The following is a 17,402-nucleotide window of genomic DNA, read 5'->3' as shown; positions in this document are numbered from 1 at the left end:
GAAGGGGGAGCTTCCTGCTGAGGAAGTTCACTGAGGGAATACAGACAGCATCATCAGGTAATACAATACACTAGATAGCAAACGGTGCTGAGAAGTGCCATTGTAATCTAATGCTGCTTATTCAGGGTAACATTAAAATCTATCTCAGTGCACTCTCAATCTCTTCGATGACCTATTGTCTAAACTAATGCATAGTTAATTCTCTGAAGCCAGAGATATCGTTTTCCTATCATAAACTACACAAGCTATCAAGAAAGTAAGGCAACATTTGGAGTAGTATAAATTTAAACAGACTGTTAGTAGAAAATATTTAGAGCAAGACCAGGCAACATTGGCTGACTTTGTAAAAAGGGACCTGTATTTGGACAGATTTATTAATTTCGTTATTTTATTTTATTTTGAGACGGGCTCTTGCACTGTTGCCCAGGCTGGTGTGCCGTGGCATGACCATAGCTCCCTGTAACCTTGAACTCCTGGGTTCAGGCGATCCTCCTTCCTCAGCCTCCCGAGTAGCTAGGACTAGAGGCTTGCCTCAGCAGTTGGACTAAATTTTTTTTATTTTTAATTTCTGCAGAGATGGGGATTTGCTATACTGCCCAGGCTGGACATGAACTCTTTGCCTCAAAGGATCCTCCCACCTCAGCCTCTCAAAATACTGAGATTACAGGTGTGAGCCACCGTGTCTGGCCTGTATTTGGACAGTTGTTGCAGCAAAGATGGAATAATCATATCTTCCCTAAAGAGTTCCTGTGAGAATTCTAGGTGAAAGCCCTTTTAAGTGATCAAGGGTGAGCTGTCTCTGTGTGTGTGTGTGTGTGTGTGTGTGTGTATCATGACCTAGTTGCTACTAAGGCCTTTGTGTGTATCAGTGTGCTTCTGCAGCATATACTCGTGGTTTTTGTTCCTCTTTTCTCTTACCTTCTTGATTAGGTTTGTTCTCTTATTAAATGATATAGTACGTGCAAAATGCCTGACATAGCACCTAGAATCGGGGTTTGTGTGTTAACAGGTATAACTACTAGTGCTGTCCCTTCTATCCCCCCATATCTCCATCTCTTCCCACTGGCTATCTACGGTCTGTGGGTGAACCAAGGGACATTCCTCCTTTGTCATGAACTTTCAGAGGACTGATGACTCCCGAGCCTGACTTACAATCTTTTAATTCTGGGCAAGACACAACTTAGGGGCCTAATTGTGAAACTGATAAAGCTTAGGTTTTGAAATCACCAGCTGAATCAGCATAATCTCCACTGCTCATTTTGCAAAATCCTACAAGGTGTGGCATTAGCTAAGATATTTCTAATCAATGCAGCTGCCCTTCCGTTAGAAAGCATTGACTCAGACATCAAATCTGTGATATTTATTTAGTTCTCAGAAGACCGGCTTTTTATACATGACCTTTGAGTATTGACTTATGAAGGAGTTCAGAAAATGCTGCCCCCAAATATGCTGCTTTGGCAGACTTGTTACTTCAAACTGAGGGTGCTTGGGGAAGAGCAATTGCAAGAAGGAGCTTTCTCTGAAATTCCTTTCATCTGCCTAAAGACAGATCTTTCAGCCTGTAATCCCAGCACTTTGGGAGGCCAAGGCAGGTGGATCACCCTGAGGTCAGGAGTTCAAGACCAGCCTGGCCAACGCGGTGAAACCCTGTCTCCACTAAAAACAAAAACAACAACAGCAACAAGAAAAAACACAAAAATTACCTGGGTGTGGTGGTGGGCATCTGTAATCCCAGCTACTCGAGAGGCTGAGGCAGGAGAATCACTTGAACTCACAAGGCAGAGGTTGCAGCGAGCTAAGATCGAGCCATTGCACTCCAGTCTGGGCCAAAAGAGTGAAACTCCGTCCTCCCCCCCGCAAAAAAAGACAGATCCTCCAATAGGAGTTCATCTGTCAGGAATGGGAAAATCTGGGATCACAGCAGGCCCAGACAGATTATTGCCTATGTTTCTGCTAGAAAACAACTCCTTATTACCTGATCAGCTTTCTAAAATTTGCACAAGAGACAACCTTTATTCTTTATCCACTTCCTCCCCCTACTCTCCCATAATTTGTGTCACTTGCCTGCCCCCCAAATTCCAAGATCCTGTTCTTTTCTGTAACTCAGGATGCTATACAAGCTTCAATCATCTGACCCTTTGAGCCTTATATTTTGTGAAACTCCCATGTGAACGTTGGTAATTAAAATGGGTTTTCTTTGTCCTGTTAATCTGCCTTATGGCAATTTAATTCATAGACCAGCCAAAGAACCTAGAAGGGAAGCTATTTTTTGCTCCCTATACCCAGCAGACAGATACTCAGGGATGTGGGCAACCTTGAGAGGTAGAGATGGGCTTTGAGGGCAAAGGGTATGGGTGCGAGTGGGGAAGGGCATTAGGCTTCACTTCACAAGGGACTCCAGAATCTGCCCCTAACCCACCTGGCAAGTGCAATGCATTTTCGCGTCGGAGTTTCCTATCTGTTAACTGGGTATGATCATTCTTGCTCCATCACAGGGCGGCTCACGCATGTGTACATGGCACCCCCACCCACCACAATGGAAATGATATCTTTAGCTCTGACCTTGCATCCCAGCTCCTGAAGCCCAAACTCGGCTTTTCTGGGGCCGGATTGCTGGGTGAACAGCGCTCCGCGGAGGGGACCCCCTGCTGCCATCCTGCCAGGGGCCAGTGCCCGGGGCTTGGGGGAGGAGCAGCAGGGTAGGTTCGCGGGCACCGAGGGCGGCCCAGCTCTGAGCCCTGCAGCTTTCGCCCGCTGGAGCGAGAGCCGGCTGTAGGCGGCTCCTTCCTGTGCAAACTTTTCTGTCCTCTTCCTCCTCCCGCCCTCCGCACCGGCTCCTCGGCTCCTCGGCGCCCGGCGTCCACCTCCCCGCCCTTCTCTGCCTCCGGGTCGCGGTGCGCGGGGCAGAGCAGGGCAGCAGCGGGCAGCGCAGCCCTCGGCGCCGGCCGCACCCGGTGCTTCGGCCCCGCCGCGGGGAGCCGATGGCCGAGGCGGGTTGGCGCCCCGCGGGGTTCCCGGTCAATCCGGCCGGACAGGCGGTCCCAGTCCCCGAGTCCGAGGCGCCCGCCCCGCCGCCGGCGCCTGCCCTGCAGTGGCTGCCCGGGGACCCAAGCCCCCGCGGCCGATCGCAGAGCGACCTCTCGTCGTCCTCAAGCAGGGGCCGCCCACTCCGGGTCCACATCTCCGGCTCAGGTAAGGGCGGCTCGGGGCACTGGCCGCCGAGGGCCGGCCGCGGGCAGGTGGCCACGAGGGTGACACGGCCAACCCAGGGCGCCCGCAGGCACTGGCCCGTCAGGCTGGCGGCGGGGTGGGGGTGGGGGAAAGGGGAGGGCGGAGGCTGAACTCCCCAAACCGCCGCCTGCGGGCCGCCAGGGCTCGGCGACCCTAGGCGGAAGATGCTAAAAGTAGGCGACGGCTTGGTGCGCCCGGGTGGGCGCATGCCTTGCGGGGCGAGTGTGCAGCCTGGGTTGGGGTAGGGAGCGCTCCCTCTCGGCTACACGTCGCCAGGCAGCACCGCAGCTTGGCTTCCGAGGCTTTTCCGTCAGAAAGAACCTTCTCGGTCTTCGGCGCGACTTTGGTCCCTCGGAAGGGTGCGGTTCCCTCACTTTGTGGGCTGGGGCCAGGGCAGGTCTTGGGAGACTTCCCAACTAACTGCTCATAGTTCTGAAATAAAGACGCCTTTTAGGGGTTGCTGGTAAGAGGACCCGGGATATGAGTTTTTCCTCCTTGCAAAACCCATGCAGTTGATGGGGAGAGCAGGGGAGAGTTTGGCGGGCTGTTTGTGCCTCTCATCCTTTAACATGTTTTGAAAAAGCCTTGGCCAGGCGCGGTGGCTCACGCTTGTAATTCCAGCGCTTTGGGAGGCCGAAGGCATGCGGATCACTTGAGGTCAGAAGTTCGAGACCAGCCTGGCCAACATGGTGAAACTTCGTCCCTACTAAAAATACAAAAAATTAGCTGTCGTGGCGGCGCATGCCTGTAGTCCTAGCTGCTCGGGAGGCTGAGGCAGGAGAATCGCTTGAATCCCATCGCTTGATGGGAGGCGGAGGTTGCACCACTGCACTCCAGCCTAAATGACAAAGTGAGACTACACTTTCCAAAAAAAAAAAAAAGCCTCAAGCTAGCCCCTCTGCAGTAGCACCGGCCCGTGTGTCCTCAGAGGCTGACCTGTGCCCCGTGCACCCGGACCGACAAAATCAGGAACTCAGCTGAGACCGATGTTGCCGGCCGTGTTGTGTGACGTTAGGCAAATCACGTAACCTCGTCTCTCCTATCTCAGTATTGAGAGTGGGAATCATAGTATGGTACTACTACATCGGGAGGTTATGTGGACTAAATAATCATTTTAAACTGCTTTTGAACAAAGCATTAGCCTTAGAAGTGTAGGACTGTTTTTTAAAAGTCCACCAGATGTGTCAAGTTTCCATCAGTTGTCTGATGTGCAATCTATGTAGGATGCATGGGAGCTGGGAAATTAGAAATGAAGCTAGCTAGCACCAAAACTACCCACAGCAGCAAAAGCCCCTGCCGGGGCGTGAATGTGCACAGTACCCGCTGCCACTGCCCTGGTTTTCAGGCTCTGTGCTCCGGGATCAGGCCTTCTTTGGGCTCTAACTCAACCTCACCTAAAGCTGAGCTTCCTGTTCAAAAAAGCACATTTCCATGTCTGTAACTCCTCTTCAGCTGGCTAACTCTCTCACCATAGCCTTCTGTCTTCTTATTCTTGTCATATTGTTTTTGCCACCCAACATGTGTACTTGAAAAACCTCGAAAGCATTGCTGTCGGGACTTTGTAGATGGCATTGGATGAAAGAAGTCAGAACTGTTAGATTGGAGGTAGTGGGATGCTGATCATGGGATTTGTGCAAAGATTCTTCCTCTGAATTTGTATTGCGAAAAACATCGAGTCCGAATGTTTTTAACCACCTGCTCTTGGTGTGTTGGCCAAACTGAACTCGAGTCATGGATTATTTTGATTGATTTTTACAAAGATTAACTGTTCAGAGACTCTAAAGAGACCACTGAGAATTCATCTAGTTGGTGATTGTAGATAAAGTATAGCTTGCATCACCATTTTTCATTTTCATTGATGGAAATTATGGCCTGTATGCTGAAAAAGAAGACATTTGAAATGTAAGTGTGCAAAGTGTACATCATGTGAACCATGGGCTCCAATTTATAAAATTATTTTACTTCCAAGGACTCTTTGTCTTTTCTGTGTCCTCTTAACAGATGCTAGGAAGTGAAATCTTTCAGCTCAGTTGTCCCCTGTGCCGCAGGATGCTGGCACACATGTAGAAGAGTGAACATCTTTCATGTGACTGATTTCATTTTCAGAATTGAGCCTCGGATCCCTCTAAGAGCAGACTAAATGTGATCAGGAGCTCCCTGCTCTTAGAGTCACAGAGAAAAAGAATGAGCAGGTCCTTCACTGACACACAGAGTATTTCTCCAGAATACCCCACAGCCTCTGCAGGTTCTGTAAGCCATGCAGGATGGATCTGAGAATCAGCAAGATGACCGTGCTGGCATCTCTGAATTATCTCAGAGGCACAATAAGAAGGTTATACACCTTGTAAAAACGTTCCTTGGCCTAACACTATAGTAGCCCAATTTACAGTCCTTCCCCAGAAGCTCTGGGCACACACAGTGGCAGCACCTAGAGCAAGGTCATACGTGGCTTTGCCAAAACAGCTCCTGGACCAGCATCTGTGGCCTCATCTCAGAATCCTTCCTTCCTTCCTTCCTTTCTTCCTCCCTCCCTCCCTCCCTGAGGAATTCTCAGGAAGAGGAAGGAAGGAAGACTGGCTACCATATCAAATAAAACTTTGATTCAAGAAGTTTGTTAGGCTTTCCTCTTGTTAACCTGTCTTGTGTTGTAGGAGTGTTGCCATGACCCTTATGATGGGTGAGAAAAGGTATCACACCTTTCTCCCCTATACACAGAATCTGGTTATTATTGTGTAATCTTAGTCAGAACAGATTGACACCTGTCACCTCCCTATGCTAGGTTTAAGTCACCTCCCTATGCTAGGTTTCCTTGTATCTGACCTGGAAATAATTAGTAACAGTAACACATAGCTCATAGGATTATTGTGAGGCTGAAATGTGTGAAAAGTGCTTTTGAACTTTGAAGTACTGTGTAAGTGGTGGCACCTTTGCATGCTTCCATTATAAGACTTACTGTGCTGTATTCAAATGATGCATGGATTTGTCTCCTTCCCCACACCATGAAATGATTGAAGATGGAAAGCCTATTTTATTTATGTTTGCATTCTCAGTACCTACTACAGGGCCTGGTACATACTAGGTGCTCAGTAGATACTTGTGGAATTAATGCATGAGTTACTTTAAAAATAGTTCTTTTGACGTTAAGTATCTGTAAATAAAAAATTAGCCTAAAGTGATTTTTAAAAAATGTGTAAATAGAAGATTGGGTAAAAATGGGGATTTCCAAATGTTTTAAAATCTAAAAATAATGAGAGACTTTTGGTTTTTTATTCTTTGAGACAGGTCTCACTCTGTCATCCAGGCTGGAATGCAGTGGTGCCATCTCAGCTCACTACAACCTCTGCCTCCCAGGTTCAAGCAATTCTCCTACCTCAGCCTCCTGAGTAGCTGGGACTACAGGCATGTGCCATCATGCCTGGCTAATTGTTGTATTTTTTGGTAGAGATGGGGTTTCAACATGCTGGCCAGGATGGTCTCAACTCCTGACCTCAAGTGAGCCGCCCACCTAGGCCTCCCAAAGTGCTGGGATTACAGGCATGAGCCACTGCTCCTGGCCTATTTTTGTTTTTTATACAGTCACCCATGAGCTCGTTAGAATTTCCTTGGGAGTAGTGTGTAAACCTCACTTGGCAACACCTATGGAAGTGAAGAGTGAAAAGGAAGTCATAAGTGTCAGTTCAGCCTGAGGCTAGTGGTGATGGAACCCCAGCCACAGGGACTCTGCAGCCTCCTGGGAATTCTGGTGCTGGGTATTGGATGCAAGAGTGTAGGCAAATGAAGGCAAAAGGAAGTGTACTCAATGCTAACCCAATCCTGCATTATTTCCCCACACGATCACACTCTATCTTTATAGCACCCCTGTGAGAGAACAGTGTATCAGCTCCTTTTTTAAAGTAAGGAACCTGGTTTCAGAAGGGTGAAGTAACCCACCCAAGTCCCTCAGGCAGCAGGGAAGGAATAGAACCAAGACTCAAATCTTCATGGCTTCAAAACGCATACTCTTTTCTTACCCTACACTACCCTAGTACATATCTATCACCCCCTATAGAAACAACTCACGATTATCTTCACCAACAGAGGGAAAATTGCATTATGTTTTACTCTGCATTATGAAAGAGATCATCAGAATAAATATCACTTTCTATCAAAAAGTCCTTCTAAGGCCCCAGTCAATTGTCTGTCTACTTTAAGGTGCATTCAACACCACATTTCTAGCATAAAGAATAAATTTGACTTACTTGTGATGGAGTTCTGCCTGTGTTTTCAGGCTAGCACACTTCGGTGATCCTCACTTAGGTAGATTCTTTTAATCTAAAACAACTCAGTTTTGGAGTCATGTGTTTAATTCATGCCCAAGAGCCATATCTTGTCTCAAGGTACAAGTGTAGTTTCAGTTACAGTGAAACTCAGGAAAAAACATTGAAGCAGCTTTAGTGTTTTTAAAATACCATGCTGAGTGACTCATTATCTTTGATCACACTTGCTGAAATTTGCACAGAGAAGTAGGTTGCAGCAGCTTGCCTTAGAAAGACTTCTGAGCTCTAACTTATTTTGTGACCTATTGGCTAAAATTTGACATTTATATGCCTTACTTTGCAGTTTCTTGATACCTCTGTGAAGTCTTGAGAAAGAGTAGCTATGGCTTACCCCTCATAACAGGAAGAAACTTGTGACTTAAAATAAAAAAGCATGTTATCTCTCTCTAGAACTTTGGACTGTGGCTAGGGCAAGAATGTCAGAGGTACAATGCTTTGATTTTGGGTCAATAACTTACATACTGTAAGCATGTGACATAATAATTGGTGGTCATTAGTCAGGTCATCAATGTTGATTTATGATCTTTTTTGTTTTATGTATATTTTAACCTACCTGAATGTTTGGCATATCTTCTTTGGAGGTATAATTTCTATTAAATAATCTTCAAGTAGCCTAAATATCAAGAACAAACATATTAAACCCCTTTTCTCCAAACTACTGGGCATTATAAATCTTTGATTTCTGCTCCAGAGGTTTGGACCACAAGATAGAAAGATGTGATAGTGACAAAGAATGTGATTTAGCCTGGGTGCAATGGCTCACGCATGTAATCCCAACACTTTGGGAGGTGGAGGCAGAAGGATTGCTTGAGTCCAGGAGCTTGAGACCAGCCTGGGCAACATAGTGAGACCCCATCTCTACAAAAAAAATAAAAAATAAAAAAATTACCCAGGTGAACTGGTGTGCACCTGTGGTTCTTGCTACTCAGGAGGTTGAAGTGGAAAGATTGCTTGAGTCTGGGAGTTCGATGCTGCAGTGAGCTGTGATTGCAGCACTGCACTCCAGCCTGGGTAACAAAGTGTGATCCCATCTTAAAAAAAAAAAAAAAAAGTATATGGCTTATGGTTAGTAAATGTAATAGAATTTATGTCTTCAAATTAGTGTTATCTTTTAGAGTTGTCATATTGGAAGAGTGTATATATACTTATTCCCATTATAATCTTATTAGGCAAAACAGTGTTCAACAAAAGTTTTGTGACTAAAATATGTGACCCGTTTTTATCCTCTTGCCCTGACTACAGCTCAATTGTAACTCTTTCTAAAAATCATGTCTACCTTTGAGTGACATAGATGTACTGTCACTGAGGAAGATTTGAAAAAGCATTCCATAAATGGCAGTAACAGTGGCCAAATTGTAGGAATACGTTTATTATCTGCCAGCATGATTATTTTGGTGGGAATAACAACCATTTGGACAGCTAAGTCATTCACGTTACTTTTTTTTTTTTTTTTTTTTTTTTGAGGCTTGAGCCACCGCGCCCGGCCATTCACGTTACTTTATAGTAACACTGCATACCTCCAAAATATATAACCACACAAGGTAATATGTACTAACCAAGCAGGTCAGTTGGAACTGTTAACACAGTGACTGTGAGATCCAGAAAGTAAAGAAGCTTTGAAACAGCCACTGTGACATTTGTAGAAGGGACTCAATCAGATATGAATGAGAGGATTGCTAAGTAATAGCAAGGGTTTGAACAAAATGAATAAATTTCCATAGTTAACAATAGAGACTCCCTTCGTCGAGTGAAGGAAAAGAGGTTTGTTCGGCTGTTAACAAGAGCAGCCATTAACCAGGAAGGAGAGTGTGGCTTCGTGATACCTTCTGGCCAGGAACTGATACATTGAAACATTGGTTGTGGTCAAGGAGGGCACTATCTTTTTGTTCCCAGGGATTGATCTAACTCTCTCTTGCCTGCTCTATCTATCTATCTATCTATCTATCTATCTATCTATCTATCTATGTATCTATCTATCTATCTATCTATCTATCCATCTATCCATTCATCATCCATCATCTATTAATCTAGCTATCTTCATCATCATCATCATCATCATCATCATCATCATCATCGTGTATATCATCTGTCTAGCTTATTTTGGCCTACTCTAACAAACTGTCATAGACTGCTTGGCTTATAAATAAGAGAAATTTATTTCTCACAGTTCTGGAGGCTGGAAGTTCAAGATCAAGACACCGGCAGATTCAGTGCTTGGCTAGGGCCTGCTTCCTGGTTCATAGATGGCCATCTTCTTGCTGTGTCCTCACATGGCAGAGGGAGGAAGAAAACTCTCTGGGAGCTCCTATAACGGCACTCATCTCATTCATGAAGATTCCACCCTCAATACCTCATCTAATCCTTATTACCTCCCAAAGACTCCACCTCATAATACCATCATGTTAGGGGATAAGGTTCTAAGGTTTGGATTTTGAAAGGACACAGGCATTCAGTCCGTAACACTACCTAACTAATCTGTCTTTCCATCCATCCAACCATCCGTCCTTCTGTCTTTCCCTCCCTCCCAGATTTCTCTGATGCTGTGAACACATATTCTCCTCAGAGTTCCCCAGTTTACATGTCTTCTGTGAAACCTAGCAGAGAGGGGTGCCCTTGGATCCCAATTCCACACACCAGCCTGGGCCAGGTAGCCATTCCTGACACCAGCTACATCCATTTTGTGGGACAGAGACCACTGGGATGTATTCTTGCAGGTGTGGAGAGCACAGTTCCTTGATAAGAGGTGGGGGACTGGGAAAACACAACAAAAACATTCATTACCTCCTTGTACCCAGGGCCTGGGGAGGTAAAGAATTCCAGGGCTTCTGGGAAGCATATGTGTCATAGAGAAAAGCCTAATGTCTTTTAGGTAAGAAAGAAGGGAAAGAGTAGAGTAAGAAAACTATGTGAAATGAGAAAGCGTTTTTTAAAAATAAAAAAGTGGATGTTTCATTGCACCATAGGTGTTTTGGAGTTGTGGGGAAACAAGCAAGAATGGAGCACATTCCTAGGGAACAACAAGGTAAGAATAGGAAGGGTGATGGAAATCATTGGCTGGGGTGAGGTGGGGGCACCTGTGGCTTGAGTAGTATAAAGAGTACAGGCAAGAAGACTTGGCCATGAAGACAGGCATTCTCTCCCCCTGACCCAGATTGACATGGTGCCTGGTCTCCACCCCAGCAACCATGCCAGTCTGTAGGGTGCACATTTCCACAGAGCTGTCTGGGCCCCTTTGGTTTCCATTCAAGGAAGCCCTCAGTGGTCATTTAACCAGATCTCCTCATTCCTTCAGGAAGATTAATAGTGAACCTCACATGGCAGATCAGCCTAGGTCTCTTCCCAAATGGAACAATATGGTAGTGAGACCAGTACAAACCCTTGCTTTCTGGGGATTACATCCCCAAGGGTGACCCTGGATTCAGAGGCCTGCTGGGGGTGCAGGATAGCATTCCTTTGGCCTAATCTGATCAAACATTTCTCAACAAGGGTTTAGAGTTTGCATGAGTTCACATGTGATTATCCAGATCTGGATTTATTGCTGTTGTTTTATTTTTTTCTTTTTTTATGAGGGTGACTGCTCCTTAGGCAGCTGACACATTCTCAGAAATCCGGCCACAGGCAATGGCAAGATGAGAGTGTTTGCCTAAGCCCAGGAACATGCTGGGGAGGGGGAGAGGGTACTCAGCAGCTGCTAAGCAGCTGTGGAAGGAGAAAGGTGTTTTGAAATTTCTGGTGCCGAAAAACCTGTCTTGTACATTAAAATCTGTAAGCAAATGTCCCTGTTCTACCTCCCCTTCCTGAGCTGCCTGGCTGCCACTCCTCCCTTCTTCTGCAATTGCTCATTGAGCCTTCTTCTTCTAAGGCTTCCCTTGATGTTCATGTTTGCAGGCCCTCACCTGTGTTAAAGTGGTGCCTAGGAGTGGGGGTGGGGTGTCTCGGTATAATTCAGCCAGTCTCCATCCTCAACAAGCAAGCTCTTAATTCTAGGCTGTGGTTTTCAGCCATGATCACCTTGCTGCACTGTTAATAGACAATAGGCAACAAAGGCACACCATAAAGGATGAAAACCGAGAGTCCCGGTCAGCCACACCAGAAAGCACCAAGGCTACCATTTTTTTCTAGGTAGGAGTTGGAGTGATGTCTCAATGCATCAGTGGACTAGTCAAATCAAATGTAATGGCCTGCTGACCAGAGCTCCCGCTCTGAGTTCACACAGGAGTTAGATGACAGAGTCGTATGATGTACTGTAGCATTTCTCATATCTAATGTAGACTTTCTCATACACATTCTAACATATGAATCACCTGGGGATCTTGTTGAAATGCAGTAGATTTAGAGTGGGAATTGAACTTGTGCACTTTCTAACAGGCTTCTAAGTTTTGCTGATGCTGCTGGTCCTCAGACCACACTTTAAGGGAACCAAGTCTGTATGGAGAGCTTTTAACAGGCTTGTCAACTATTTTAAGGACTGATTCCTTATAGCACTAATGTACCTCAACATCCCATCCATGGAAACTTCCATGCTACTTAAAATTCTACTCTTGCTTTCATGTTTGGCAAACCTTACTATATATTACCTATATAGTAAATAATGGGCGGAGGGTGTCATGCTTTTTCATGAAGTTTTTTGATAAAGTATCTAAACTAATCCATGCTTTGAAGGATTTAGAGAGAGCATGGCTTTAGAACTTTCACCTACACAAAATATTTTGCTTCAAGAATGTCTATATGAATTGGCTTCTGGGACTTTCTCTGAAAAACCTCTAGTGTCCAGTGTCTAGAGGACTGTACAATTAAGAGGCAGGAATAGATTTAAAAAATAACAACAACAACAAAACAACAGCAGCAAAAACAAACAAACAAACAAACAACAACAACAAAAAACAGAGATTATGGGCAGGTGCAGTGGCTCACGCCTATAATCTTAGCAACTTTAGGAGGCCGAGGCTGGCAGATCGTTTGACCCCAGGAGTTCGAGACTAGCCTGAGCAACATAGTGAAATCCCATCTCTAAAAAAAATACAAAAATTAGCTGAGTGTGGTGGCATGTGTCTGTAGTCCCAGCTACTCTTGGGGAGCTGAGGCAGGAGGATCACTTGAGCCTGAGAGGTTGAGACTACATGAACCGTGATCACACCACTGCACTCCAGCCTGGGCGACAAAGTGAAACCCTGTCTCCAACAAACAAACAAAAAGACAACAACAAAATAACCCCAAAGACTAAAACATTTTATTCACTGAAAACTCAAATCCATTCTTTAAGGTGACATTACCCAAAACATGAAAAGACAAGCGTAGAAGATGGATATACAGCAGTCCCCCATTATCTGTGGGGGATTCATTCCAAGACCCCTAGTGGATGCCCGAAACCTGCAGGTAGCACCTGCTGAACCCTATCTATGCACTGTTTTTTTTGTTTTCCTATTCATACATACCTATGATAGAGTTTAATTTTAAAATTAGGTACAGTAAGGACGACAATAACTAATAATTATAATGTAAAAAGTAAGTGAAGGTGTTCTCTCCCTCTCAAAATACCCTACTTCACTGTGGAAAGTAAAACCTTAGATAAGTGTGGATTACTGTGGACTTTTCAAAAGTTTTACAATTGTGAAGCATTTTTAATTCTTCATTTCTTAGTGTCTGTTATGCCTTTTGTAGACTAGAAAAAGGTAAGGCTGAACCAGATGAGCTGGGTTTCTCGACACCGAGTCCAGGGCTATAATGATAGGAACAGGAAGGAAGGGAGGCCTTGGGAACTATTGCCTCCATGGGTTAAACATAGGGACCTCCTTCTAGGGAGACTAAAGATGCTGAGATACACCAATGATAATTATGAAGATGTTGGAAAATAGGGTTGAGGCTGCAATAAGAAGATATGTTAATTTTGTTATCTGTGGTTGATATTACAATACCCATTGAAAACACCCTGTAGAAGAGAGAAATGTAATAAGGGGGGAGGCTAAACTCTAAATGGAGAACTTTGACTTGCTGGTTGGGTTAATAATATGACCATTTATTATTGCCTTGGGTATCACCGGAATTTTCCTACATAGCTTTGTTCACATGAAAAGTTAGTTTACTGCATAGTGCTTGCTTAACAATTTGTTCGGCAAGCACTATGCAGAAAACTTCAACTTTTCATGTGAGTATAGACTGTCTCCCTCTCTTCAAGTTCACTTTGAGTAGTAGACTTTCGTAATCTCAATGGTGCCTCATCCATAGTAGTTGCTTATAAAGCATTTGTTGGAAAGCGACTGATTATACTTGCGAGTATTTGTAGTCAACTGAAAATGGTGAGAGGCCACAGCTGGAAAAAAAAATTAGAAGACTAGGGAAGAAAGAGTGTGGTGAGGGAGGTTAATGGCCCCCAGATCACCTAAGAGAACCTAAAGAATAAAAACTGAAAGGACATCTTCAGATTGCATCTGAAGGAAGTCACTGGAATTCACAGCCAAAAGCATTTTGGACGAAGTTCTAAGAATGAAAACCCAGAGAATCACTGAGGGAGCTGGAGTTGAAGTTTAAGGAGCAAAATTGCAAATGGAAATAAAGGAAAGGGAAGTGGGGGAAATAACAACAACCAATAAGAAAAGTTCGTGTGAAGCAAGTACTCTTCACCCAGTAGCTTTAGATAATCTTTCGTTAACATGATCTTCTGTGCTCAGACATGTCTGTTTATGGATAATATTAAGCATGTAGTAGATGGTGCTCTACCAGAATTAAAAACAAATTGAAGGCCAGATATGGTAGCTCATACCTATAATCCCAGCACTTTGAGAGGCCGAGGCAGGTGGATCACTTGAGGTCAGGAGTTTGAGACCAACCTGGCCAACATGGTGAAATGCCATCTCTACTAAAAATACAAAAATGAGCTGGGCACGGTGGTGGGTACCTGTAGTCCCAGGTGTTCAAGAGGCTGAGGCCAGAGAATTGCAGAGGTTGTGGTGAGCCAAGATCGTGCCACTGCACTCCAGCCTCGGCAACTGAGCGAGACTCCATCTCAAAAAAAAAAAAAAAAAAAAAAAAAAAAAAAGCAAGAAACTAACCAACCAACCAAACAAACCAAAAAACAAATTGAAGAAGCCTTTAGGAAAACCGGCATGATCTCTATTATCCAACCGCCTGTCACTTGCCAGGTATTTAAGGAGTGAAATGAGCAGTGATGTTTCATCCAGATGCTTAAACATGCTTATCCCAGCCCAGGAGTGTGGCTGAGGGGCTAAAACCCATGCACCACTGCTGACCCATCAACAAGGTTCAGCAAGTATTTACTGAGTCTCTATTATGTGCCAGTGAGAAAACAAAAATCCAGTTCATGGAGACTGCATTATAGTGAGGATGTCAAAGATAAACAAAGCTGGACACTAAAGTGGCAAGGAGAGATTTTAATCAGTGATAGACTATTGCCATAGAGAACTGTTCAGTGTAAACTGAACAACTTCAATTTGTACAGAAGTGACTGTGCATTTTAAAGAGAGAATGAAGGAGTATAGAGGGAGGTGAGCAGAGGTTCAGTAAATTCACGGAAGTAAAAATATCATACTAAGCAGGAAGAGGGGAGTTGGTGCATGTAAACCCATCTGGGTTTGTTAACTGGTGCTTGTGGAAGTCAGGCTCCCCCACCCTCCCACAGAGGCTGGAGACAGGAGCCCCATCTTCAGATGATAGATGAACAAACAGTAAATTATTCTGACGTTTTGAGTTTTCTCAGGAAGGCACTTTAAGGGGAGTTAAGGTCATTCTAGAGATGCGGCCTTGAGCTGTTAGAAACTGTATCCATGTTTTATTTAAGCCTGTATAGGCGGAGATGGAGGCCTAGTTGAGAAGAGGGCTCAGGGGAGCTGACTAGAGTTTGTTCAAGAAGAGAGTCTTTGCTGGGAGAGAGAGACAATACACAAACTAAATAAACAATATTAGATGGTGATTACAAAGCAGAGGAAGGGAAGAGGGTGTGCTGGGGTGAAGGTGTGCAGACTGCAACCTTAAGTATGGCAACCAAGGCAGGCCCCACTGAGAAGGTGACATTTGAAGAAAGGCCTGAGAGAAGTTAAGGGGTGATCCTTCCAGGCAGAGAGAAGAACAAGGCCCCAAGGAACAGAAAAGAATCCTGGGTTGGTACCTTTAGATCATCGTAATGACATTGACCCTTTCTCTGAGTGAGGCTGGGGATCCAGTGGTGGGGGCGCTGGGCACAGGGGCATCATGTTTTTTTGATACAAATGTAGAAAGCAAAGTTTGGGAGATAACTATTTCATTCATATCAATATCAACTTAGGAGTGAATCCAAAGTATGTGGGGCTCTGGTGTCTGCTTCTTCTCAGGAAGGGACAGTAACTAGCAAATTGATGGAGATTCTAACATTACATGGAAGTAGCTAAACTAATTGGAGACATTTAAAAATGTCTTTACCTCCAACAATTTGCAGTTAAAAAATTATTCAATGACACTTGTTAAAGCACAGTAAGGCAGGTTTTATTTGGGACCATCGCAATAGGTATAGGGACCACTGCTATCAGATTTTGTAGTCGGGGAGAGGGATTGAGCTCAACTCTGAATATAACAGGGAAAATAATTTAAAGCCAAGGAGCAGTGTATCTTGCTCCTGGTTATAAATTATAAGTGAGTGACAGTGGATGGAAATTTACTAAGAGGAAACGTCAGGGTTAGGGTACTCTTGCTGAAGATAGGCCAGGATGATCAGGCCTCACCTGAGGAAAGGTGAAGAGATAAGGAACTCCATTGAGGGTAGGAGTTCTTGGTAAACCAATTTAGCAGGGCGTTTGCTAAAACTGTATTTTACGAGGAAGTGCCCAGATGGGCCTAGAAGATCCAGGAGCCTGACTAAACTTTGGTCACTCAGATAACCTTTGTCACTGCCAGTCTAAGAGGTCAAAAGTGTAATTTTGTCTTTCCCTGGTTACTATGGAACCTAGGAAATATTTTATATTATTAGCCATTTGCATTTTCTTTCTCTGTGGTCTTCCCAGTACATATCCATTGCCCTTTGTTCCTGTTGCATTATTTTCTTAACTCTTGGTGTGTTGAGGTTAATAAATAATCCTTTGTGGTATACGATGGAAGTATTTTTTTGCTATTCGGTTTGCTTTCATTTTGTTCTTAGGACGTTTTGTTACTCAGGAACAAATCCAGTTTTGATGTGTGAAGGTGTGTGTTTCCATACACATATGGAGGATTTACAAATATGCTGTAGATGTCTGTATTTGCTTTGAAATGCCCTTCAATAAAAACCATCCCGCTTCTGTGATTCTTATCTTCCCTTTTTAGTGTGGGAGGCTTCCTGCTTTGCTTTGTCTGCACATTTACATCGAGCCTGCCGAGCTTAATTTTAACCTGGGGAAAAATACAGAAGAGAAGCTATTTTCAGTCAGGTCATATTACTGAGAACACCTGTGAAATTCAGGATATTTTCTTGGGGGTAAGTTAAAATGTAGGACGCCACCTTGCCTGAAGCACATTTGTGGTTGCTGTACAAATTGGGAGGTGTTACTTGGAGCCAAAAACCTTATCACTTTCACACCAGCACTGCTTCTAAATAACATGCCTCCAACCCTCAATCCTTGGTATTAATTCTGAAACAACTAGTATAACCATCTGTTGAAAAGTTCTGTGGGAAAAAAGGGGTCTTTGTGGCCTGTTTTATTCACTTCCATGATGATCAACACAGAGATATTTTACATTTTGGTTATCAGTCTATTTTTTTCTTGCTCCAGTTTGCCTTCCTAAATGTCTAGCCATAGAGAGGCAAATAAAATATACACCCACCCTAGATGATTATAGTGTCAAAATTCCCTTAATCACACAGTAGCCCCAACCCCCTGTTTGAGTAATGTT

At 44.3% G+C, this 17,402-nt stretch overlaps 1 protein-coding gene across 4 annotated transcripts in view; it reads left to right on the top strand.

Moving 5' to 3' along the window:
- The first annotated feature begins 2,672 nt into the window (after positions 1-2,672).
- PHACTR2 (phosphatase and actin regulator 2) overlaps positions 2,673-17,402 on the top strand; it is a 294,737-nt gene continuing 280,007 nt past the window's right edge. The window contains exon 1 of one of the 4 annotated variants that reach the window (XM_030928874.1): positions 2,673-3,192. In XM_030928874.1, coding sequence (XP_030784734.1) covers positions 2,982-3,192 — 211 coding nt within the window. In that variant the 5' untranslated portion in view covers positions 2,673-2,981. The remainder of the gene's footprint in view (positions 3,193-17,402) is intronic. The other 3 variants (XM_030928875.1, XM_030928873.1, XM_030928872.1) reach the window with 3 other exon arrangements.

This window comes from Rhinopithecus roxellana, chromosome 4, assembly GCF_007565055.1.
Source record: "Rhinopithecus roxellana isolate Shanxi Qingling chromosome 4, ASM756505v1, whole genome shotgun sequence".
Lineage (NCBI taxonomy): Eukaryota > Metazoa > Chordata > Mammalia > Primates > Cercopithecidae > Rhinopithecus > Rhinopithecus roxellana.
Note: the sequence above shows the minus strand (reverse complement) of the source record. Positions and strands in the feature narration are given on the sequence as shown.